This window comes from Poecilia mexicana, unplaced genomic scaffold, assembly GCF_051168715.1.
Source record: "Poecilia mexicana isolate PSO_F unplaced genomic scaffold, ASM5116871v1 scaffold_5, whole genome shotgun sequence".
In the NCBI taxonomy this organism is placed as follows: Eukaryota; Metazoa; Chordata; class Actinopteri; order Cyprinodontiformes; family Poeciliidae; genus Poecilia; species Poecilia mexicana.
In genome coordinates, this window is record NW_028263374.1 from 15,900,525 (window position 1) to 15,926,304 (window position 25,780).

General features: G+C 35.4%; 4 protein-coding genes across 7 annotated transcripts; 3 read left to right on the forward strand and 1 right to left on the reverse strand.

The window, feature by feature from the left end:
• The first annotated feature begins 741 nt into the window (after positions 1 to 741).
• On the forward strand, positions 742 to 3,430 carry LOC106918058 (transmembrane and coiled-coil domains protein 1-like). Its single transcript, XM_014987507.2, has 4 exons — positions 742 to 773; positions 2,112 to 2,447; positions 2,521 to 2,656; positions 3,135 to 3,430. The coding sequence occupies exons 1-4, from the start codon at positions 742 to 744 to the stop codon at positions 3,309 to 3,311; spliced, it is 681 nt and encodes a 226-aa protein (XP_014842993.2). The 3' UTR covers positions 3,312 to 3,430.
• A 442-nt stretch (positions 3,431 to 3,872) lies between these two features.
• h1m (linker histone H1M) lies at positions 3,873 to 5,138 on the reverse strand. The gene is made up of 5 exons (XM_014987506.2): positions 4,975 to 5,138; positions 4,616 to 4,875; positions 4,436 to 4,532; positions 4,320 to 4,363; positions 3,873 to 4,191 (listed from the first exon to the last, which is right to left on the reverse strand). Exons 1-5 carry the CDS (start codon positions 5,057 to 5,059, stop codon positions 3,940 to 3,942), a joined length of 738 nt encoding a protein of 245 aa, XP_014842992.2. The 5' UTR covers positions 5,060 to 5,138; the 3' UTR covers positions 3,873 to 3,939.
• Positions 5,139 to 7,395: 2,257 nt separating this feature from the next.
• LOC106918041 (uncharacterized) lies at positions 7,396 to 12,480 on the forward strand. Its single transcript, XM_088006012.1, has 10 exons — positions 7,396 to 7,492; positions 7,740 to 7,766; positions 8,078 to 8,368; positions 8,555 to 8,866; positions 9,839 to 9,931; positions 10,168 to 10,296; positions 10,451 to 10,469; positions 11,173 to 11,200; positions 11,304 to 11,362; positions 11,663 to 12,480. Coding segments are annotated over exons 1-10 (993 nt in total). The 5' UTR covers positions 7,396 to 7,458; the 3' UTR covers positions 11,664 to 12,480.
• A 1,735-nt stretch (positions 12,481 to 14,215) lies between these two features.
• On the forward strand, positions 14,216 to 24,964 carry LOC106918036 (uncharacterized). Of its 4 annotated transcripts, XM_088005622.1 has the most exons (16): positions 14,216 to 14,337; positions 14,583 to 14,609; positions 14,982 to 15,272; positions 15,459 to 15,770; positions 16,977 to 17,069; positions 17,601 to 17,654; positions 18,172 to 18,264; positions 18,732 to 18,770; positions 19,868 to 19,939; positions 21,556 to 21,651; positions 21,954 to 21,972; positions 22,597 to 22,616; positions 22,692 to 22,732; positions 22,814 to 22,880; positions 23,205 to 23,245; positions 23,343 to 24,964. In XM_088005622.1, the coding sequence occupies exons 1-16, from the start codon at positions 14,304 to 14,306 to the stop codon at positions 23,433 to 23,435; spliced, it is 1,392 nt and encodes a 463-aa protein (XP_087861748.1). In that variant the 5' UTR covers positions 14,216 to 14,303; the 3' UTR covers positions 23,436 to 24,964. The 4 variants fall into 4 exon arrangements, with proteins under 4 accessions (XP_087861748.1, XP_087861749.1, XP_087861750.1 ...); XM_088005623.1 differs by lacking the exon at positions 18,732 to 18,770; XM_088005624.1 differs by lacking the exons at positions 18,732 to 18,770; positions 19,868 to 19,939.
• The last annotated feature ends 816 nt before the right edge of the window (positions 24,965 to 25,780 follow it).

Below are 25,780 nucleotides of genomic sequence, written 5' to 3' on the forward strand. Positions count from 1 at the left end.
ATGGGATGGACGATTGGAGTTAATTTTCAAACATTTTGATGTACAAGTGAATCATTTTGTCTGAGATAGCATTTGGTGTTAGTATTGGGATCTAAAGGCCTTTCTTACGTTTGGTAATTGAAACTACTAAAATTGGGTTAAGAACTGTTTAACATATTAAAAACTAGGACATTAGGAGCCATCCTCGCAAAAGAAATTGAGTTGAAAACATGTTTAATCAACATCAGTCAATTTTCTTTGGTAAAATCAAATCACAAGAAAAAAACAGCAGAACTCAGACTTAGTTCTGCCAAATATAACTTAATAGTCTAAGTTATTTTTACAAGATAACTTAGACTTGTAAAAACCGCTCGGGAGGTTATTTGTAAAAAAAAAAAAAACGGGTTTGAGTTTGGTAGGAGCCCAAGCATTGGACTCTGATGTAATAAAGGTCATATGTGATCTGATGAGTCCCGTTTTCCATTTTCCAGAGGTAGAAAAATATACTCATCACGCTTAAACTGCCTGCAGCATAAGCCGCCTTTAAAATAAACAAAACAACAAAAAAAACCGTCTGTTCTGAATGAAAAATCTCGGAAATACTTTCATTTAAAACCAAAGGTTTGCCTAGCAACGTAACAACCTGTGCGTTCGGAATCAAAAGATTCTTAACGTCTCAGAACCGCAACAGCTACGGTTAACCGTTAGCTTAACTCTTGAAACTAGTTCCTTTATTAACGATAATTAACCAAACAACCATCAATGCCTCGCAAGCTGAGTTTCTTTAAAACCAGGTAGGTAAAAATCACATTCCAGAAATACCAGCTACAACATCTTTTTTCCACGCGTGTTCTCCATGTGGGTTAGAAAATGGTTTCTGTCGTGTAAATGTGTAGCTACCGCACTGGACAAACTGAACTAGAATCCTCAAGTTTAAATATGTTACACCACAAGAAATATTATTCCGCTGTGTTTTATTTATTCGGTCTACTGAAACTCTTGAAGCTACCTTCAAAACTCGTTATTTGCTATAGTTAACTTTTTTTCGATTTGTTTTTCCAATATACTTTTAAAAGCTTATAGCTTACTTTTTTGTAAATATAATTTTTATTCCATAAACACTTGTGAAATGCTCCATTGACTCTATAAATATGGTATTTACAAAGACTATATTACTACTATTATACTAGTAAATTAAAAATAATTGAAAATGACCAAAGTTCTGAACCTGTTTACAGTAATTTCTGTCCAAACCTTATGGTGGACTGTGGAAGGATTATGTATTTTTGTGCTTTAAACTTAAAGAGTTACAAAGTTCAGCCCCATTACTCTGAAACCCCGTATTAAAGTCTGTCTGAGTAGAAGTCTCCCAGAGGGTGAAATGAAGACTAATAATCACATCAGAAAGGTCAAGGGTGATGTTTTGGAGAAATTTAATGGAGATTTAAGGTATAAAACAATATTCCAAGCTTTGAACATCTCAAATCTGTTCATTCCTTCAGCACGGACAGAAAAGCTTCTCAAGAAAACCTGTTAGTGGCTGCAAAAGTCTTGATACATTGTACATTTTGAAAGCCATGATGAATTATTCTCCTTCCACTTCACAACTTTGCATATAACAGCAATTAAACTGTTTGTTATAAAGGTATAAATTGTTTTAGTACTTTCTGAATAATCTTGTTAGTGCAGAAAGAAATATCAAACTGCTGTTTCGTGTTTTCATAGCAAATGAAGAAATGTGAGCAAATTGTATTTTTGTGTCATGATGCTGTTAATAAGTTCCCTACAGATGCACTTTTTAAAAAAATTCTTAAAGATATCAGAATCTTTGTTCATTTTTTGATCTTAGGGGAATAATTTGTGGGTCAAAATGTTTCTTTTTTTGAAGCAAAATAATTGCTTTAAAATCTAGACTAAAATGACAAGATCTCAAATATCAACTCTGTAGAGGCGTGAGTTTCATTAGACTAATCTTTGCAAGATACACATTTTTTAAGCAATTTTGCTTTTGAATTTTTAACCTTGTTTTTTTTAAAAATATATCTATGTGATGAGGGATGCTCTTAAATGTTTTCTAGATGTGTACATCCGTGGTGTCAGTTCTTAGAAAAAAAATCTCTGTTTGTTCACAGACGGTACAGCGGATCTAGTACCCTTGCATCCAGTGACGCATCACTGGATATGTCTAGTGATGCCTTCGACAACCAGGATTGTTTGTCATGTAATTTGGAAGATGATCTGTCAACCGAAATGTGTAGCAGTAATAATAACAGCGCTACTGAGAAATCTGCCATCACAAAGGATCGTCACACTGATGGAGAAGTGTCTGGTCCTGATGGCCCAATCCTCGAGCTCCAAGAGTTTAGAGAAACCCAAATCCAACAAGAGAAGTGCCTGCAAACCCTCAGAGCCAACTACCACAGAGATTTCGCTATGATAACGCAGGCACTTGAAGAAGAAAAATCAAGGTAATTTATGCTCACTGCTATACTTTAAAAAGTCCTCATTTGGTTTTGTGACAAACTCTTAACGGTTTTGCAGCAAAGATGTTTTAACAAAGGGACTTGCTGACATCGCTGAACTTTATAAGAATGAAACGCAGAACTTGAAAGAGGAGCTGACCAGTACAAAGGAGATGACCAAGCATCTGGTTTTAAAAGCTACGACAGATATTCATGTAAGTTTTCATTGTGATACATATTGCAGTGGTGGCCAGAAGTGTTGATGCACTGAAAGTCAAAAGGCAGGAATGTGATTTTGTGCCAGGTGCAGACAGGAAGTTCTGCACTGGTGTCACTGGATTGTTTGGTTGAATCTGTCATTTGCTTTAGCCTCTGTCACAGTTGAACCTCTCTGTGTAAAGTTCTGGATTTTATGTTTGATATGAGAGCAGTCTTAACAGTAGCCATCTTTGCCACATGGCAAAGCCAAATGTTACCTTAAAACTAACCATAATTTAAAAAAAACACAGGACTCAAATTTCCACTGCATAAACTGAAGCAGATTGTGAAAAAGTAGATTGGGCCACAAAAAAACCTGACAATTACATTTCAAATGATCATTCATGCATTGTTCAGAAATGGTTAAAACTGCTTTTATAAGTCAAGGTTAATGATGCAAATTCTTAACTTGTAAAATCTTTTCTTGGTCTGCAGGAGGTGCTGGGGGCTCTTCAGTACCGTTTGGAGCAGCTTGAAGAGCAGCAACGGCAAAAACAGAAGCCTCTGCCTATAATCCTTGAAAAAGTTCAACACGGCCCACTTGTCATTTGGTCGGTCCTTCTAGTGCTTCTGTCCATACTGGGCTACTTAGTCATGACCCTTAAACCATAAGGCTCCAGGCCTTTTGCCGTTTTGTCACTTTAAGAGGATTTTTTTCTTGAATATTCTGTATTGGTCTGCAACTTGAGTTCTGAGATACCCGTAATAAAAGTTTCAAGCCATGTGAATAACAGGTCTGTGGTATACCACACCAGCACTTATTGCCCCAGTCCTAAAGGAAATCTTTAAGAGGTCATTTGAAAGTCAAGGTTTGTATTTGAAGATCAAAGTGTATGTTTGACAGGTCTCGTTAAACCTTGATGCTGTTTGCAGTCATGGCTGGTTACATGCCAGCAACCAATGTTAAAAACAAAACTACTTTTTTGAACTAGACAAGGAGGATTTCAATAATCAGCTGAAATCCACAATTGCTAAGCTTATGGAGCACAAAAGGTGAGTAACCTCTACATTAGTGGCAAAAATCCCCAAAGTTTATCTGCTCAGTTAAGGTGAAATAAGCCAAGTCTCAAGTTGAAGCAAAAAGTCAAGGTTTTGCTTTTAAACCTTCTAAAAATAGCCCTTTTACAGACGCTTGACCCATTTGTTCCAACTGGGCAATAGAAAAGCCAGAACTTTAAGAGTACACATTTATTGTAAACAACCATCTAAAAACATATACAAACACACACGTTTCCTTATTTTACACTGCCTTCTTCACTCGTTTGCCAGCAGTTTTAGATGCAGGGGCGTCGCTGCCCGACTTTACAGCCTTGCTTTGGGTTTTCTTCTCGGCTTTTGCCCCTTTGGCCTTTGCAGTCTTATTTTTGGTTGGTTCAGAGCTCCCAGCAGCACTTCCCTTCGCCTCAACTTTTTTAGCTTTTGGCTTCTTTGCTGGAGGAACCTTTGAAGGAGCAGCTGCCTCATCCTTTGTGGCTTTTGGAGGCTTTGGGTTCTGCGATTAAAAACAACAAAACAGCATAGATGGAAGTTAAAGGTGTATGCAGTAGCATTTTTTTTTTTTTTAATATTTGAGCAGATTTGGGAGACCAGTGATCTGGGCACAGTTTGGTCTCACCTTACCTTTGTAGATTTTGCCTTTTCATTTGTTGGCTTCTTCTTGGAGTCTGAAACAAAACAAAGGTTGGCGAGGGATGAATCTACATGAATCCACTGATGTCAGATGTGCATTTTAATACCTTCTGTCTGGGTCTTCTTGGCTCCGGCTTTGGGCTTCTGCACATTTGGATCAGTGTTCTCGCTTTTCAGCTTCACCTCTTTAACTTTTGGTGCAAGCTTTTAAAACAAGGACAGAACAAGACTCAAGTCACGTAGATTAATTAGTTAGGATGTTTATCTGGTTCTCTTTAGTTTCCTACCCTGAACTTCCCCAGTGCGCCTGTGGTGACGGTGGCGTTGACAGGCCTCACCAGCGTCCCGTTCAATAATCCGTTCTTCAAGATTCTGCGGACCAAGTGCTTCAGCCTCACCGGCTCCACAGTGGAGTACTTCTGTTTGATGTAGTTCTGTATGGCCTGGGAGGAAACTCCTTTGCGTGAGTCCAGGGCTTTCAGCGCCTCTCTCACCATGACGGCTGTGGACGGATGAGTTGCGGGTTTTCGCGCCGCCACGGAGCGTGCTGCAGAGAGAAGTTTGTGAAACCGCTTAGAAAAAACAAACAAACAAACAAACAAACAAACAAACAAAAAAACGAACCATTCACCGTTCGTATACAAACCAGATGTTTTCTTCTCATCGGGCTCTTCAGCAGGAGCAGTGTTTGAACTAGGCTGAGGATCCGCTGCTTGTTTTTTGGGAGGCATCGGTTTTTGCAACGTAAACAAGAGACAAAAAATAAACACGCACGTTGAAAACTAAAAGCTTGGCTTCGTTTTTATGTAGGTAGACCAGGTGATTCACATCACTCTGATTGGGGTCTACGGCAGGCAGAGCCGTAAAGAAGTGATGCAAACCGGAGTGGGAGGAGTTTTTCTTTTCAGTGGAGGACAAAGACTTTGTACTAGACAACACTAAAGACGAGCAGACTAGATATAATTTGCTTAGCAACATTAAGTTTAGCAGATTAATTAAAATTACTGAAGAATTTTAAACACCAAAACAAGTAGCTTAGTGTTTCTTTCAGTCTCATGCTTGATGTGGTCGAGCGCCGCTGTTTGAATCTGAACAGGTTATCTCAGTATGCTCGCATATGGCTCGCATGACGAGCCGTTTAGGAACACACCGGTTTTCGCGCTGGGTGGAAAATGGTGCGCACCTCTTGGCTCTCCGTCATTTCTGTTGATAGTTTAGCAATTTCAGAAAACTTGTAATTTAATTCCTCTTTATTTTACAGCAATATGAATATTTGTTAAGTTCTTTTAAAAGTCGGATTTATTAAGGACACTGAAAAGTCTTGGCCTCTCTGTCAATTTTCTCATCTGATATCTATAAAGGTTTCAATTTCTTTAAAAGTAAACTGGATACATGTTCCAAGACCACGACTAAAAATGAGCATTTGAAACCAAAGTTAAAACAGCAAATGGCAGGGGACATTTTCATTTGATTCAATGAATCTCAAACAATTAATATCTGTGTACAGCTAATAGAATACAAGTATAAATATATGCTATGACTGGCTCAGGGTCAAAACAAAAACTGGAGGCCATATTACAAGTAAAAGTGCAAAGAAGGAACTTTTATTAAGGATCAAGTATACGGTTAACAAAAGCTGATGTAAACATCGGTATCATCAGAGTTGTAATGATAAAGGTTGGATGTGTTTTGTGTATGCATGTGTAAGTGATGAGATGTGAAAATAAAAATAAACTAGTGTGCACGATGAGACGAGGCCCAACAGGAGAGCAGCTCAGAGTGAAGTGTCAGGAGGAGAGGAGAAGAGACAGATATCTGATTGCTTTGTTCTCTGGATCCACAGCACCAGGACCTGCACAGAGAAGGAGTTAAAAGGTCAGGACACCTAACCCAGCTCACAAGGCCTAGGGCCATTACAGAATAAGATAACTGTCAAAGTACAACCCACACGATGTACAACAGTTTTATGTATAAAAACCTCAAACTAAACTACTGTGTCTTTTAGTGCTGTTTTCATGATATTACACATGCAGCTGGCATAATTTTTGTTTTGTTTCTGTAGATACATTTTCACTGTGATCTATAAGAGCCACTAGTTTTGACAGGTTTAAACACAGCCATCTAAAGTGGGACTTTGTGTTCTGTATGAGAGATACGTATGACTCTGGCCGTGGTTTTCCTGTTGTGAAATGTGAAATGAAACCAACGTTCAATAACATTTATACAGTCAGAGATTCTAAAGTTGTTTTGGTTGCCATAATTGTATCTCAACTCCATATTTTTCTCTTAAAGTTGTTTGAATTATTTTGTTACTTTAGTTTGTCTTGAAATGGTTTCTTTTTGTTAGAGCAGTTCCAGTTTTAATATTGTCACTTGGTCACACCTGAATAAAATGCACTTTTTATTAAAGCTTTGTTGTCTGTTGAGGTTTACAATTACTTGGAAACTGTAGAAGTGAGTTTATAGAAAATGTATGCGGTCAAAAACATTGGGTTTAATGACTTCTGTCTCCACCTGCAAGTGACAGTACTTCTTCTGCCTCCACCTTACTTGATGTTTATGTCGGGAATGATATGGCATTCCCGACATAATGCCATATCATTACACATGCAGCTGGCATGTGTAATGATGTGCCAGCTGTCACATTTAAAGTCATACATAAATGCAAATATTGCAACATTTCTTGCAAATTTTTCTAAATCAGCACCACAAATTCTGTAATTTTGACTGCAAAAATATCACAAAAACAATCCCGAAATCCTAGATGGACTGAATAATGTGAAACGATGCTCAGTATGATAAAAATTTTTTCGAAGTACTTACTGAGTGTAGAGAAATGTATTTATTAGTATTTTAATAGTTTGCTAATGGATTTTATCAGTACATTGCAAAGCAAACGAGCCTTGAGAACAACTTGATATGGCCCAAAAGGAAAATGAGTTTTGACACCCTGTAGTAGAAAATAGTGTTGTGAAATGTAATTATCTTTGTCGGCATTTTTTATTTTTATCCATGAGCTCATTCTGATGGTCTCTGTGGTTTTCCTGCAAGTAGCAAGAAGTTTATGCCCGTCTGTATGCAGACGCTCATTAGCTTCTCTCACAGATTATGAACGGTGACTTTCTGCATCATGATGGGACTCCTGGTTTTTCTCATCCTATTGGGTAAGTTAATTGTTATTCATTCAACATTTTTGTAAATTACTGCTGATCGAACAATTTCATATTTTAAAACAGTGATTTGTTTTGTCACTGCCTGCATAGTACAGTTGAGTAGCTTAATCTGAGAAGGAAGTACAGTTTTGAATCGAAACTATTTACACGAATTATAACTTTTTCTTACTAAAATTTTACATTCAATTATAATTCAGTTTATGTAAATGATTTAAAAAAAACAACATGTGGCCTACAGGTTCTTTTGATGAGTTAAAAGTACAAGGTAAGTTTCTGATTTTTGTCAATATTTATTATATACTATGCTACTACCTGATATCTAGTACAATGTAAAATTGAACTGTGAGAATCTTAAACATGCTTAGGTAAAAACATTTTTTACATTCATTTAATTTTCCTTTAATATTGTTATAAGGTTGATGCAACAACTGTTGTTTCTGTTTGTCTCATGTCCAAAGTGAATAGTTAAGTCCAATCCAACATGTTTCCCTTTATTACAGATTAAAGAATAATTTCTTATCAAGGTCATGTTGTTGATGTAACAACTGAACATTTGATCCTCTGTCTCTGTTTCAGCTCTTCTTCCGGCTAAACTAACAGTGAATTCATCATTAATCACAGAAACAGATTCAGTCACATTAAGCTGTGAGGCTCCAGTTCATGTTTCTGTGCATCAGTGTTATTTCTATGTGAATGAAGAAACTATGGGAGCCTCCTCCTGCATGAAGACAATCACAGGAACTGAGCTGCTGCTGAAGACGAAGCAAAGTTTATCCTCTGTGGTTGAAGTGAGATGTTTCTATACTGTAAAATATGGAACTGTAAATTCTCCATCTCCCCACAGCGAAAGATCCTATATAACTATAAGTAAGTTGTTGCTTCATTCATGGACGGGTTCACGTTTAGCTTTATTCATAAAACTTGTCAAAGTTTAACAGGAAAAGTTAAGAAACTCAGATTTAATAGTTGGAATCAAATAATAAATTATATTTCAATGTCACAACATTTAACATATTTTTCTTTGCCTTTTGACACTAATTACTTCTTCTTTAGGTCTGAAGCCACAACTGAATGTAAGCTATCGTAAGGGCCAGAATGCTGTCTTCACCTGCTCTCTGCCTGGATCTGTGAAACATGATACAACATGTAATCTGTACTTTGGAGAATCAAGTCGTCCAGCTGCAACAACAACAATATCAAAGACCAAAACAAGAACCAATCAGTGGTTCTGCTGGACTGAAATTCAAGAAAATGATTTATTGAGGCGTCTACGTTTGGTTAAGCAGAAGGAGGTTAGCTGTGATTATAGTTTGGAAAGAGATGGGAAATCTTTGTCACCTCGTAGTGACCCATACAGATTGACAGGTGAGTCAAACATGAATACAGTAAATACTCTAAAATCTATGCACTTTTTTCATAAATCCCTGTTGTTTTTATTTAAGTTATGGACTTCACTGGGCCATCAAAGGTTCGGTGTATCTGGCACCAAGATGTAAGCAGAAGATAATTTAAGTCCTGTAAGATGTGAGGTTGAGCCTCCAGGATCAGACTTGTTAGATCAAAATGTCCCACAGATTCTGGATTAGACTGAAATCTGCTGAATCTGGAGACGAGTCAAATGTTTTAATTTTGCTCCTTCAACCATTCCTGAATAATTTTTGATGATTATTTGGTCCTTGCCAAATTTATTTAAATTCTGTTTCTTTCCAACTTTATGTGCTACGAACACATCAAGTTAGAGGACAAAATGATCTCTTGCTGCCTACTAAAGCAAACTTCTCTCATTTCAGATCAGGTATAAATACCAAAATTATTTATATTTGTTAAATGTCACAGTAATGAGAGAATATGTCAGAGATTTATTTATTAAATCATCATAAGTTTATAGACGGAATTATTACTACCACTTTAAACAATGAGGAAAACTCAGATGATGATGTCATGTCTATGGAAGTTTCTGATTGGTTACTGAACATATTTGAGTTAATTGGAGGTTCACCTGTGGATGTAATTTAAAGCTACACCTGGAACACAGTGCTGACCTAAAACAAGAAAACTTTGCTCTGATTTATTTCAGACAGTGAGACAAAAAGGTTTTATGTGTTTTTATTTAACATAGGTAAACTTCTGGTTTCATCTGCATATCATACCTGGAAAAGTTGCAATGATGAAGAATTTATCCTTCTTGTTCCCTTGTTTTAATACTGTGCCCTGTTTGTGTACTTATTTATTATAATCTTTACAAGAAATCCAAATAATCCTTGAATGAGCTGCATCCTTATGATTCATCATTTAGCTCCACTTGAAACTGAATGAAAATCTGTTTTCTAATTTTAGGTATTGTGGAAGTAGATTTACCTGAGATCAGCACAACACCAGCAATATTTACGGAGACCACAGGTTCATCGAAAGCTGTTGTTCCCATCCAAGGTAAAGATGAAATATGTTTTAGAAAAATGTTGTTGTTTTATTGTCTCTACTGAGGTCATAATATCAGCATCCCAATGTTCTAGCTTTCAGCAGGTTACAGGAGTAAACAATCAAGCAACTTTTAAACAGCTTAATCTAAGATCAGATGTATATTTTTTTCTATTTAAGTATGGCAGAGCTGACAAAGAGTGTTTCACTGAACAGTATATGAATTATACCACCAAACTTCTCTGTAGCACCATGTAGAAACTGGACAGCAGCCCCGTCTCCCACTGCTGAGATGCTTTTATGGAGCTTTGCATCAGGTCTGGCTGTGGGAGGCGTCTTGTGTGCAGCAACATTTCTCTTCAGTCTCTGCAAAACTGGTGAGAATCAAATTACTACATTTATCTTTATTAATTTTTTACGTACGTTTGACTATGACCTTGCTGTGATTGTAGAAAATATTTCAGAAGTCATTAACTAATTATACCATCTTAATGCAAACAAGTTCATTTTGTTTCTCTTCCTTTTTTACAGAGAAACAGAAATCCAGCAGGTAAGAAAAAGTAGATTTAATTTTTAAATTGAACTGCTTTGGGTCTTTGTTAGTCCAGGCAAGATTTTTTCTTTGCTTTTACTCTTTTCAGTATTGATTTTGTTGTAATAAAAATAACAAATTTCTTATCACATTGTTCAAATACATTAAATTTAAATATTTATTCAGGTAAAGACGTTTTGCTAAAATATTCTTATATTGCTACCTAATATGCTGTGTGTCATTGTTGCAGGGAGATTTCTTGCTTTCTGTATCATACAAATGGTTAAAATTGATGACGAGACATATTACCTGCTCTGATAAAAGATAAATATACATTTGCTGATGTTTCAAGTTAGTTGGAGGTTATAATGAAATCCACACAGTCGGAAAACAAGTGAAGTTGAAAGCCTAAAGTTTTTTTTTCCCATAAATTTGAACATAGTGATCAATCAAATATTTAATAGATTACATATGTATCAAAAAAAAAAACTTTGCAAAAAATTAGCAGAATTAGTCAGAATCTTAATTTTATTTGTCAGAGCATTAAGTCCTAAGGGATTAATAAAGTTGGTTTCATTTATTAGCAAAGATTAGGATTAAAATATAGATAAAACATCAGATGTATCACCATAAGAACAACCAGAACATTATTTATATTTTCATGTTGAGATTTTCCTTGTCTAACAAAAACAAACTCTTCTAACTTTAAATTGTGTTTTAGTTTCCTTGCAGCAGCTGGGATAAGTACGGTGAGTTACTGACTATCTGTCTTTATATGTAATTGAACCATTGTGATTGGATTAAAATTATTCCTGCTCTGTTTTGTTTAACATAATGTTTGATCATCTGCAGGCTGATTGCGATGAAATCTACACCACTGTTATCTATTGTGATTACAAAACTGATACTTGGTGAGTTTTTTCTAAACCTGTATTTATTCTAACTGAAGAAAGATCAGGATTTGTTATGTTACTGCAAAGGAAATTAGATCCATTTACATTTTTTTCAGGTCAGAAAGTGTCACCATGACAACATGTGCAGATCTTGTGGTAGTAAACAGAAAATGTAAACAACTCTGAGCGGATCCAACAAAACCAGCCACTTGGTGGCGCCATTATTTGAAAAATAAAAAAGCTTTTTCTAACTAGAAAGGCAATAAATGTGATTTTTTAAAATTGAATGTTAATGCTATCTATGTTTTATTTTTACAGAGTGATAATACATCAGCTGTGAGACACCATGAATGCAGCGCTTCAAAAACAACTGTTCTTTTTTTAAAAATTAAATCTTGAATTATTTTCACTCTATTTAATTTACAGCCATCTGTTAATCTCTTTCAGCTTTAAATATGCCAAAGTTTTATCTCAGTAATGATCTTTATGAGTCTCGTAAGCATTTTATTAGAGTGTCATAGAAATAGAAATGAACAAATTGATTACAAGACGATGCATTTTTACTCACAGTCTAAATCCTTGGTGTTAAAGAAAGATGACCAATGATTGGAGATGGTAGATGAGAAAACTCTTCTGTTGAAATATGACAAATTATCTCAGTAAAAAAGGATTCAAATAAAAACAAAGGTCAGTCTTTTTTTTCCCTTGGAAAATTAATTTAATGAAATGAGGTCATTTTACAGGACTTTGTATTAACTGTTTTTTCTTTCTATTTAAATATTTTCTGCTTTGCGGCAGGTTAACTTTCCAAGATCATGAAACAAACTAGTTCCTGCACTTTGCTAAAGTATTTATGTCCCTTAAATGTTTTTCACATTTTACCACCACATTGTGTCATTTTACCACCACATTGTGTCATTTTACCACCACATTGTGTCATTTTACCACCACATTGTGTCATTTTACCACCACATTGTGTCATTTTACCACCACATTGTGTCATTTTACCACCACATTGTGTCATTTTACCACCACATTGTGTCATTTTACCACCACATTGTGTCAATGTATTTTCTGTAATAACGGAGAACACAGTAGCACACAATGGAAATGATACATGACTCTCAAAATGTTTTGGAAATAAAAATAAAATACAGTTTTATTTTGTAAGAACTGCTTGTTTTTGGGGGGGATTGTCTGAAGAACAAAACAACATTCTTGAAACTTTTGAGCTTCTCATGTTTTCAGTCTCGCCACAGATTCTTAGCTGGATTTAGGTTTGGACTTTAACTAGGCCGTTTTGACACATTAACTTGATTCATTGTAAAACTTCCCTCTGCAGTTCTGGTTGTATGTTTAGGTGGAAGATGATCCTCCACCCTAACCTCAAATCAGATGACGCCTCTACTGGGTTTGTTTTCTTGCTCTTGAATTAGCTTCACTTATCTTTTCATCAACTCTGATCGGATCCCATATCTCTGGTGAAGAGAAAACATCCCCACATAATGATGCTGCCACCACCGCAGAAGGGAGTGGGAAGGTGCTGTTTGGTGGCAGTTTCCTTTCACACAGAAAATGCTGCATGTTGGCTAAAAAAAGGTCAAATTGGAGCCTTTTCTACATGTTGCTGCATTTCCTGGCCTTACTGTGGTAAAATTGAAGAGAGAATATTTCAGGCTCTCTTATGTTCTGCAAAAGTCTGACTTGTGGAGTGTACAACTAATATGTCAAAATGTTTCTCTAACTGAGCTGTAGGTATTTGCAGCTCATCCAGAGTCATTATGAGCCTTTTGGCTGCTCATCTGAGTAATGTGCTTCTTTTCCATCATGTCAGTTTTGGACAGCTGTGTCTTGGTAGCCGTGCTGCTCTCTTTCCATTTCCAGACGATACAGACTGATGCTGTTTGTTTATTACTGATTTATAATAAACCTGAGATATTGAGGGATAAGTTGAATTTATACTGAGATCATATAATGCACACTGATGGACTCTGCTAGCTGGTTGACCTCTGAAAGCAGCAGGTTGAAAGCTACATTAATACCCCTAAATTATTCACATTACTGCAAGATTTAAAATGAATCATACTAAATCAAAGCATTATTTCTGAAGAGTCAGACATTCCTAAAATTATTATGAAGTAAAATAAAATGAGCAGAAACTTAGAAAAAGTAAAAGTTGGTTTTTAGTTACTTGTTAAAAATGTTGTGTTGGAAATAATATATTTGATACTCATTAATCAACAGAAAACTCTTTATTACAGGAATCAATACTTGTGATAATTACCGGTGTTTTAATTAGTCTTTGTGACTAGAACGCCTCTTTGCCATCACCCTAATCTTTAGCTCCCTCTACTGATCCTCTCTCATGTTCGAGGCAGGACTCTGACCTTAATATTGCTTTATACTTAAATAAACGTCTTACTAAAATTAAAACACGACATTCAACCCAGGTTTGGTGTATGAATAATTTTGCCCTTAATTGAATAAGAAATGTGTATTAATAATCAACTCAGCCTTAACAAAAATAATAATCAAAAGTCAACAGACTTTCTCCGCTGTCAGCTGTGTTTGGTGTCATGGTGGGGTTAATCACAGCAGACTGTGAACATGCATGATCACCATGGCAACGTGGGAGGTGGTTATGTCTCAGTTAAACTCAGGAACAATGGTAACTTTGAAGAACATGAAACAGAGTTACTGTGTAGATGAGAAATACGTTAAGAAAATAAAAGTGAAGATACTTTGTGCATATGTAAGGAAACATAAGAGACCCTGAACATTTAGACTGGAGCTTATTAAAGGTTGAACAAGTTGTGTGTGATTGTGGGTTGTACCACTGAGTCATGTTGATACTCTGTGGTTTTCCTGCAACTGATGGACTCTGCTAGACACCTTCCTCCATGCAGACAGACACTTATCTTCTCTGCAGGGTTTTGATCAGTTTAAGTCTGGCTTCACCATGTTAGGACGTCTGGTTTTTATTGTTCTGCTGGGTAAGTTAATTTTCTACATTCTCTCAACATCAATGTGAGTTTTTACTAATAAATATAAATATGCACAACACTTAATTTGATTGGCTGAATGCTTTGGTTGTGCAGATTATTCTGAGGTTTGCAAATGAAAATATTTTCACAAATTGTTCTTTTCTATCCTGACTTTAAAATGCTCCAGTTCAGTTTATGTTTAGAGTCTTTCACTTTATTTAAATAAGTATTTTATTAATCTTTTTTTCAAACAGGTTCCTTTCAAGAGTTGCAAGTACAAGGTCAGTTTTTGATGTTTCTTATGTCCAGCTGTATTATTAGTTTTTTAGTGATTTAATATCTACCTTTATCTCTATACCTTCAACAAGGTATAATGGAAAAAAACACCAAAAAAAAAAAAAAAAACTCATTTTGAAACGTCCATACTCCATTTTGAACATGATATGTTGACATTACCCTCTGTAGTTGATTGTCTATTTTAATTGTTACTGAGCATTGATTTATTTATCTATTCTTATGCTTGTTTTAGTTCTCATGAACGGTTAAATCCAATCCAACATGTTTCCCTTTATTACAGATTAAAGAATAATTTCTTATCAAGGTCATGTTGTTGATGTAACAACTGAACATTTGATCCTCTGTCTCTGTTTCAGCTCTTCTTCCGGCTAAACTAACAGTGAATTCATCATTAATCACAGAAACAGATTCAGTCACATTAAGCTGTGAGGCTCCAGTTCATGTTTCTGTGCATCAGTGTTATTTCTATGTGAATGAAGAAACTATGGGAGCCTCCTCCTGCATGAAGACAATCACAGGAACTGAGCTGCTGCTGAAGACGAAGCAAAGTTTATCCTCTGTGGTTGAAGTGAGATGTTTCTATACTGTAGAAAATGGAACTGTAAATTCTCCATCTCCCCACAGTGAAAGATCCTATATAACTATAAGTAAGTTGTTGCTTCATTCATGGACGGGTTCACGTTTAGGTTTATTCATAAAACTTGTCAAAGTTTAACAGGAAAAGTTAAGAAACTCAGATTTAATAGTTGGAATCAAATAATAAATTATATTTCAATGTCACAACATTTAACATATTTTTCTTTGCCTTTTGACACTAATTACTTCTTCTTTAGGTCTGAAGCCACAACTGAATGTAAGCTATCGTAAGGGCCAGAATGCTTTCTTCACCTGCTCTCTGCCTGGATCTGTGAAACATGATACAACATGTAATCTGTACTTTGGAGAATCAAGTCGTCCAGCAGCAACAACAACAATATCAAAGACCAAAACAAGAACCAATCAGTGGTTCTGCTGGACTGAAATTCAAGAAAATGAATTATTGAGGCGTCTACGTTTGGTTAAGCAGAAGGAGGTTAGCTGTGATTATAGTTTGGAAAGAGATGGGAAATCTGTGTCACCTCGTAGTGACCCATACAGATTGACAGGTGAGTCAAACATGAATACAGTAAATACTCTTAAATTTATGCATTTTTTCATAAATCCCTGTTGTTTTTAATTAAGTTATGGACTTCTCTGGGCCATCAAAAGTTTGGTGTTGTATCTGGCACCAAGATGTAAGCAGAAGATAATTTAAGTCCTGTAAGATGTGAGGTTGAGCCTCCATAGACTGAGATCTGCTGAGTCTGGAGACGAATCCTCACCTCAGTTTTTTTAGTTTTGCTCCTTCAACCATTCCTGAATCATTTTTGATTTTTAACAGGCTACTGAAGTAGCTAACCCTTACCACAAACTGGTGTGTTTTTCTGACAGCCATATATCACAACAATCATTAATCTACAGCTGTTTGAGCTACAGTAACTCATCTGTTTGGTCAGACCACAGGGCCAGCCATCACTCATGTGAAGACCTGGCCACTCCTGACCCAGGTCATTACTGCTGCTTTTTCCAATTTTAATACAGACTAGCCCATCTAAACCTGTAAACTCTCAACAAGACCTGCAGCTTTGTAGATGTTTTGAAGCAGAAATCTAGACATAGTTATTTGGTCCTTGCTAAATTTATTTAAATTCAGTTTCTTTCCAACTTTATGTGCTACGAACACATCAAGTTAGAGTACAAAATGATCTCTTGCTGCCTAGTAAAGCAAACTTCTCTCATTTCAGATCAGGTATAAATACCAAAATTATTTATATTTGTTAAATGTCACAGTAATGAGAGAATATGTCAGAGATAAGTTTATAGACAGAATGATTACTATCTCTTTAAACAATGAGGAAAACTCAGATGATGATGTCATGTCTATGGAAGTTTCTGATTGGTTACTGAACATATTTGAGTTAATTGGAGGTTCACCTGTGGATGTAATTTAAAGCTACACCTGGAACACAGTGCTGACCTAAAACAAGAAAACTTTGGTCTGATTTATGTCAGAAAGTGGGAAAAAAAGGTTTTATGTGTTTTTATTTAGTGTATGTAAACTTCTGGTTTCATCTGCATATCATACCTGAAAAAGTTGCAATGATGAAGAATTTATCCTTCTTGTTCCCTTGTTTTAATATTGTGCCCTGTTTGTGTACTTATTTATTATAATCTTTACAAGAAATCCAAATAATCCTTGAATGAGCTGCATCCTTATGATTCATCATTTAGCTCCACTTGAAACTGAATGAAAATCTGTTTTCTAATTTTAGGTATTGTGGAAGTAGATTTACCTGAGATCAGCACAACACCAGCAATATCTACGGAGACCACAGGTTCATCGAAAGCTGTTGTTCCCATCCAGGGTAAGGATGAAATATGTTTTAGAAAAATTTTGTTGTTTTATTGTCTCTACTGAGGTCATAATATCAGCATCCCAATGTTTTAGTTTTCAGCAGGTTACAGGAGTAAACAGTCTAGAAAAACAACTTTTAAACAGCTTAATCTAAGATTAGTGGCCTAGTGGGAAAAAGAAAAGTCACCAAGTAACTACATAGTGCTCCAGAAGTTATAGGAATCATTGAAATACAAGTTTTCTCTGTTTGTCAAACCTGTTTTACTGCATCAAATGCCCTTCAATGTTATAGTCTGCTAAAAATCCTTTGAAAATCCACCAGATTATTTACTCTGGACTGCTCTGGTTACTCTGGTTGTTTAATGGTAAATGTAGCTTGGATGAAAGCAGAATGACTGCTGGTTTATGTATGACGTTAACTTCTCCTCAACAGAATCAGTCACTCAAAGAACTGTCACAGTTTTTACCACAGGTATGGTGAAATGTGACAAGAATAACAGCAGAGAGCCAGAACATTGTGAATTTTTTATATTATTTTTAGGTACTACAAAACTGACAACGAGAATCCCCAATATATCCTCTTCTACTAAGTCAGGTAGGAAAATGTACTAATGTGTAATAATCAGCCATAACACTGAGACAATATGGTGAAAATATGTATAAACAAACATATTTTAATGTGTTTTATTGTGTTTTAATCTGAAAAATGGATGCAAATATGATGTTTTAGTTTTTACTTTAAGGATTATATAATTTATAAAATGACAGTGAGGTATTTTTTGCCCTGCAATTTAATGTACACTGGTGTAAAATAACAATAAAAACACAACACAGAATATATCTAAAAAAAATAGCTGTGTGAATAAATACAGTTCAGAAATTATCCATTAGATTAACAACAAATAAACATTTAAGGGGATGCACTTTTAGCTTCAGCTGTATTGAGATAAAATCACAAACAAATGTTTACTTGCTGTCTAAAATATCCCAACAGGTGCAGAAAAAAAATCTCTTTTATTTTCTGTACCTGTCTGTGCTAATAATGTTATGTCTGTCTGCTGTAACTTTTATCTATTTATTTGACTGACTGAGAATCTGTTTTCTAATTTTAGGTAAAGTGGAAGGAGAATTAATGACGACCAGCAAAATACCAACAAGATTTACGACGACCAAAGGTTCATCAGATGATGTTTTGCCCAGCCATGGTAAAGATGACATAGAAAAAGATTATTGCCTTGCTGTCTCTGAAATGATGTCAACATCTCAGTGTGTTGGTTTTACAATATTTGCAATTGTGTTATTTGATGTTAGAAAATTATTCTACCTAAAATCTTTCAACACTTACCTGCATTTTCAAACTCCTTCATTACTTTTCATGTTTAATATCAGTAATACTGTCATTTTCTAACATATTGCTTAGTTACCTGCTTGAGATCTCCAACAACACTACTGATATTCAATCTGCTTTGATAATTTTTTAAAATCTCACATTAATACTGCTTCTTGAAAATTAGTTCAGATAAGTTTAGATCCAATAGTTTCACAAATCTACTTCCTTTTAGTTCCCCAGTAGAATCAGTCACTCCAACAACTATTGCAGTTTTCACCACTGGTATGAGAATAACAGCAGAGACCCAGAACGTTGTGATGGCTTCATGTTTTTTATGTTTAGGCACAGAGCCAACAAAGAGTAAGACCACTTCTACATCCGGTAATCTATTATTGTATTAATCAGAATGAAATTCAGATTATAGTCTGAAAATATGTGTAAAAAATGCTTTTTATGTCATTTGATTTTTTTTTTGTTGCATTTTACTCTGACAAAAAGGTCTGAACTGCCTCCTGGTACAAAATAAATAATATCAACACAAAGTGGTTCAGGATTGTGAACAGGAAGGAAAACGATTCATGACAGTGCATTTCTATTTAGTCCCCAATTTACTGATGCCCTTAAATAAAATATGGTGTAACCAGTAGCCTTGGCTACACTAACTAGATGCCACAGGGTGATTTACTGTTTACTACAAACCATGGAGGGAAAATGACACAGTGTGGAGGAAGTTGCTCTGGTCAGGCACCATATTGTTTTCTAATGATGCACTGGGACAAAACCAGACCTAACTGGTCTGATTGGACACATTATATTTCATACCTTCACAGTTTTACTTTACATGATCACAGATGCTTTCCATTCAGTCTGTTTGGGTTGGAGCTGCTTAACGATGAAGAATAAATGAAAATTTCAGTGTTTAAATGTGCAAAGCTGATAGAAACACATCAACAGTCTTGAAGCTGAAACTGCATCAAAAGATGGAAATGCTCAAGGCCTCATATATTTTGCACTAAAACACAAAACCTGTCTCCTTCCTGGACTGTATGATGCCTGGACATTCATATGTTGTTTATAAACAAATGAATGAGGCCCCTTCAGCTCTGGAAATTATAATAAGGAATGAATAAGACTTGTAGCAGTTCTCCTTGTATGAAACCTTTGAATTTGTTGAAGGTAATTAAAAACACTTTATTTTACTCTGAGATTCAGTCAGAATAATATAAATATTAACTTAGCTATTAACTTACCAGAAATAAGTCTGATGTTCTCAACAAAAACAGTAAAAGCATAGTCTGATTTAATGTAAGGAAGTAAAAACTTTATATTCTAAGTAGGACATTTGATGGACCAAATAACTGTTTTTTCCCCCCTAAAGTTGCAAAATAGAAAGAAATGTCTATTCATAAAATGTTTGCACAAAACAAACATTATGTATATTTCACTAAAACATTTATTTTATTTCATGTTTGTTTTAGCTTCTTCAGCTGTTACTTCCACATCTCAAAGAACGACAAAGAAAAATGTGGATAATATATTCAAAGATATAGGTGAGACTCCGATTTCAGTGTCGGTGTTTTGATCATCTGTTATTTAACTGTTTTATATTTTAAAAAAAAACAGCTGTTTGATATTGTGCATCCTGCAGCAAAATGTTTAAACTAAAGTGGTCAGTTTTAGCTGGACACTAAAGTCGTCAGTGTTTAGCTGGTCAGTGTTTAGCTGGACACTAAAGTGGTCAGTTTTAGCTGAACACTAAAGTGGTCAGTGTTTAGCTGAACACTAAAGTGGTCAGTGTTTAGCTGGTCAGTGTTTAGCTGGACACTAAAGTGGTCAGTTTTAGCTGAACACTAAAGTGGTCAGTGTTTAGCTGGACACTAAAGTGGTCAGTTTTAGCTGAACACTAAAGTGGTCAGTGTTTAGCTGAACACTAAAGTGGTCAGTTTTAGCTGAACTCTAAAGTGGTCAGTGTTTAGCTGAACACTAAAGTGGTTAGTTTTAGCTGAACACTAAAGTGGTCAGTGTTTAGCTGAACTCTAAAGTGGTCAGTGTTTAGCTGAACCCTAAAGTGGTCGGTTTTAGCTGAACACTAAAGTGGTCAGTGTTTAGCTGAACTCTAAAGTGGTTAGTTTTAGCTGAACACTAAAGTGGTCAGTTTTAGCTGAACACTAAAGTGGTCAGTGTTTAGCTGAACTCTAAAGCGGTCAGTTTTAGCTGAACTCTAAAGTGGTCAGTGTTTAGCTGAACACTAAAGTGGTCGGTTTTAGCTGAACACTAAAGTGGTCAGTGTTTAGCTGAACTCTAAAGTGGTTAGTTTTAGCTGAACACTAAAGTGGTTAGTTTTAGCTGAACACTAAAGTGGTCAGTGTTTAGCTGAACTCTAAAGTGGTTAGTTTTAGCTGAACACTAAAGTGGTTAGTTTTAGCTGAACACTAAAGTGGTCAGTTTTAGCTGAACACTAAAGTGGTCAGTGTTTAGCTGAACTCTAAAGTGGTCAGTGTTTAGCTGAACACTAAAGTGGTTAGTTTTAGCTGAACACTAAAGTGGTCAGTGTTTAGCTGAACTCTAAAGTGGTCAGTGTTTAGCTGAACACTAAAGTGGTCGGTTTTAGCTGAACACTAAAGTGGTCAGTGTTTAGCTGAACTCTAAAGTGGTTAGTTTTAGCTGAACACTAAAGTGGTTAGTTTTAGCTGAACACTAAAGTGGTCAGTTTTAGCTGAACACTAAAGTGGTTAGTTTTAGCTGAACACTAAAGTGGTCAGTTTTAGCTGAACACTAAAGTGGTCAGTTTTAGCTGAACTCTAAAGTGGTCAGTTTTAGCTGAACTCTAAAGTGGTCAGTTTTAGCTGAACTCTAACCACTAGATTCTAAAGATGAATCTTGAAGTTTCTAAATGTTTCCGCTCAATGCATCACTTTGCATTAAAGTCCAAAAAACACTGTTTTTCAAATTAAACCATTAATTAAAATCCATACAGTATTTTTGCTCCTATTAAATACTGAATAATTAAATTAGAATTATTTACTATATACATCCAAATAATTAAATTTTAGAAGACAGATTTTTGAGATATGAAGCCTGAATTCATCTAGTTGAGTGTTGCAGCAACACAGTGAATGTTTTGTGAGAAAGCTGAAGTGAAACTTGTTTATGATCTTTAAAACAGACCCGAGGACGTTGATAATTGCAGCAACGGTGGGAGGAGTGACTGTGGTCTTCATGCTGGTGGTGGCAGCGTGTCTAGTAGCCAAAAGAAGAACTGGTGAGAAACAAACACCCAGGACACTCAGATGTGTTTATAAACGAACTTTCAAGAAAATCTGACCACTTCCAGCTACCGTGACTGCTTGAAAGAAGGATGTGGATAGTTTTCAGGAGTTATTTTTAAATGTCAACTAACTATTTATAGCAGGGGCATGCAAGATTTCTGGTTTTATGCAGTGAATACAAAGGTTTTAGACATTAATTTAGAGATGAAACATAAGTATAAGCCATAAGTCATAGAGTGTGAATTGCTAATAAGTACAACAAATCATGTGACTCAATCTGCTTCCTGTTTCTCAGGAAAAGGATTGCTCAACAGGTAAGACTTTCTCGTTCTCGCCAGGTTCTCATAAACGAACGCTCACTGACAACTGGGCATGAATTCGTTAAATGGTGAAAAAAGTTTCATGCATGTTGTTTAAATGAAACTTTAAATATTGCATTTAAATGATTAACATACAGACATTTTGGGGGGCAGTGGGAAATAAGGAGATTTATTCAACATTCTCTTTACCTATGATGTAATTTAGTAACATATATTATAGGTTAAATTATGTTTTTATTGAGGAGGAGATTCTATTATTTCTATGAAAATCACAATAGTAATAATTTCTGTTAATGCAAGATGTTTTTACCTTGACGTTGATTATAATGTCATTTAGTTCAGAGAAAACATAAAGTTATTAGATTATCTACCTTTGGACCATCAAGTCATGAAGGTTTACTAGGTTTTATTTGTTCTGTCCTTTTCCTTCTCTTTAAATTTGTGAAAGATTTTATCTTTAATTCAAATTTAATCTCATAAATCAAAAGGGTTTCTTCTTTGTTTTTGCTGAAATGCTTGCTTAGTAGGAATATACTTTCGTTTACATCATATTTTGTTTTTCTGCCAAATGCAATGCACACACTCTCTAAATAAATCTGTTTGTTCATGTTTCTGCAGAAAAGAAGCCAACCTTAAAGGTAATTAGATATTTGTACTGAAACACCAATATTTGTTGTTCTTTTATAATAAATTATATTTAATTTATGTTGCAGATCAGAATATGTGGATGAAAACGACTGATAACACAGAGATGGTAAATAAAATATATTTTATGACGTGTATTATCTCGCTTGGATTATTTTCTCTTCATTTTCTCTTTTCCTCATATTTAAAGTTACCACTAGATAAAGATGGCATCTACAGCGTCATCCCATCCACACCTGCTGCTGGTCGTCCTACAGGTGAGTTTATTTATTTCTGCGCCCACTTGAAATTCATCTAAAAATACATCAACAATAAAACGTTTCATAATTGGGAAATATAACTGTAAAATTAGTTTTTTAAGGTTTATGTAAATGTTTTCGTTTAACCCTAAATATGTGATTATTACTTTTTACTGCTTAGTGATATTTTAAAAATATTTAATACATTCATCCAACGACTGATCTTGAAGTAAATATATATAATTTATACTGTCTCAATTTGCAGAAGTAATGGATTCACACAAAAAATAAAGAGTCAAACCGGATATTGATTCATGTTGGTTATTCTTCCTTATTTTTCAGGTCCTGGGAAATCTGCCACCAGAAAACCACAAACTGAAGATGTGTGACACAATTTTCTCCAGAAACGATGTTTGTTGGTCTTGGCAGGAATTGTTGTAAATGTGAGTGTTTCTCACAGCTGCTGTTTTTATTTTCCAGTCTGACGTCTACCACGTGTACAGCACCATCCCTGATTTACCTCCTCCATCAACCAAGGATGACAGAGAGTACTGCCTCCTGCAGAAGCACTGAGACGCATTTTCATGGAGAAAAAAATAACAAACTCCCTGAAGATAATCATTAGTTAATAATGCTGCGCCATTTTGTGCTGATGTGATGTTCTGCAAAAGACTTTTGTTATAGAAACCCGATGAACAAACAGAACTTGTTAAAGATTTGGATCTTCATCCCAGCAGATCAGAGAAAAAAAAACTTATTTTACTCTCTCATCTCAAACATAACAAGTAGATTTAACTGTGTGATTGATGAGGTCACTATCAATATTTTTAGTTGACACATTTTTTTACAAAGTTTATCGTTTTTAATTTAAATAATTTATGAAAACTGTTTTACTCAGAACTCCTTTGTACTTGTGTGTTTCTCTGTACATCAGGCGTGTTTGATTCTAGTTAAAAGTTTAACAAGAAATATGGTGGATAAAGAGTCGACCTCACTGTCAAACAAGCTTGTATTATAAACTTATAAGAGGATTATACAAGATTTTTTTAAAGTTTCAAAGGCTGTAATATAATGGAGGTGATCCAAAGCATACAGTGTTGTTTGGGAGGGAGGAATCCACCATCGCCTCCATGTCCTGGAGCGAGTTCGGCTCCAGGTGGTTCTGATCACATCGGCCGACTCACCTGCTGTCTGGACGCTTCGCTGTCCTGGATCAGACCAAACGCTGAACTTCAGGAGCTTCATAAACTGGTGTGTTGAGCTGTTTCTTTACATTGTAGATAAATATGTGAAAAAAACCAAACAATGTGATTTCAGCCAAAATGTTTAGGATACAAATGTTTTTGAAAAACAAAGAATGACCTTGTACATATTCTGAACTCGACAGTCAGCACAAAGAGCAGAGGCGATTTGAATATTAAACTTTTACCTAGTATATCATCCTGTGATGCTGTGGCCGGCGTGCGAGTCGCTGCAGAGCGGCGGTTTTCCTCAGAGCGCTTTTCTGAAGCTTCAAACAGCTGAAAAAGTCAAAGAAGTGAAATGGAGAAAGTGTTTCAGAAAATTCACATTGTTCATCTTATCATGGGTGGATAAATGCTGTTTGTCTTTTATTTCATAATGTTTTATTATTTTGAGCTTCGCAATCAATGTTTCCATTTTATCTTCAACTCAAATTGATGTTTTACTTTTTTTTATGTGTTTTGGATTTTATCTGAACAGAAATGGAGAAATTTAACAGAAGTTAAAACACCGTGAAGGAAAAAAGTCAAACTACATTGCATAAAGATGCTCCATAATGAAAGAAAAATAGATGTATTAAACATTTTAATATGCATTTTTGTATGAATTGGTGAATTTTTCTCAATAAGTAATTTGCAGACTGATAATTTAGATGATATTAAGAAACTCTTAAGTGGATGTTAAGATTAAAAAATATATTTTGAGCAATTATTTGGACATTACATATGAGGAGTGAAATCTGTTCATGACTTTACTATTGGTTACTTTTAGACTTACTGGATACACAAAAGCTGTTACTGGAACGCACTATCAAATAAAAGTTCCTGGATCCTGTTGCTACAGGAAGTGACTCAAATTAAGCCATGCTCTTGTTCCTTATTGCTGTAAATATGGAGCCTACGTCACATGCTTTTTGCAGAACTGCACTACATTTCATGCAAAGCGGATCACAGATAATTTTTTCCATTTCAGTCGGCAGGCGGGTGTTAGAAATGGTCAGGGTGCCTTTCCTGTGAGAAAGGATGTGTGTGTCAGGGTGAGACACGCACGCTGATAAAAATATTAAACACCAAACTATGTAGTTGTTTGGTGGCTCACACAGGGTGTGTGAGTCTCACCCTGACACACACACACCTGTGTGGGAAGCTGGAGTGCTTTCTCTCCTAGAGTGAGACACAAACTGAGGATTTGTGTTTAATTTTTCTATTACGATTTTGATCTCAATAAAACTGAATTTGTCATTCTTAAATTTCTACACAAAGACAAAAATACAACCACATTTCTAGATGTGAAGCAGAGCAGACAGATTTGCAGCCGTTGAAAAGTTTATGTTTTTCATACTGAACAACTTGGACTGCATTTTTTTTTTTTTGCTGTGGTTTAAATACTTTACTGAGGCTGTTAGACGTACCTTATATTGAAATTTGTGATTGAACAAATCTACATGATCAGATATTTAACTATGATCAGCCACTTGATGGTGCCATGAAGTAACTCTAGTTTGTACAACAGCATCTTTGTTTTTTACAACTGTGAGTTTTTAGACCTTAATTGGGATGACATGGAAAAGGCCATTTGAATTCATCCTTTTTTGTGATTTATTTGTTGTCTATGATGTACTTCTTCACTGGTAAGTTGTGTTCATAATGTCTTTCGGTGCTTTATTTAGTAAAAGG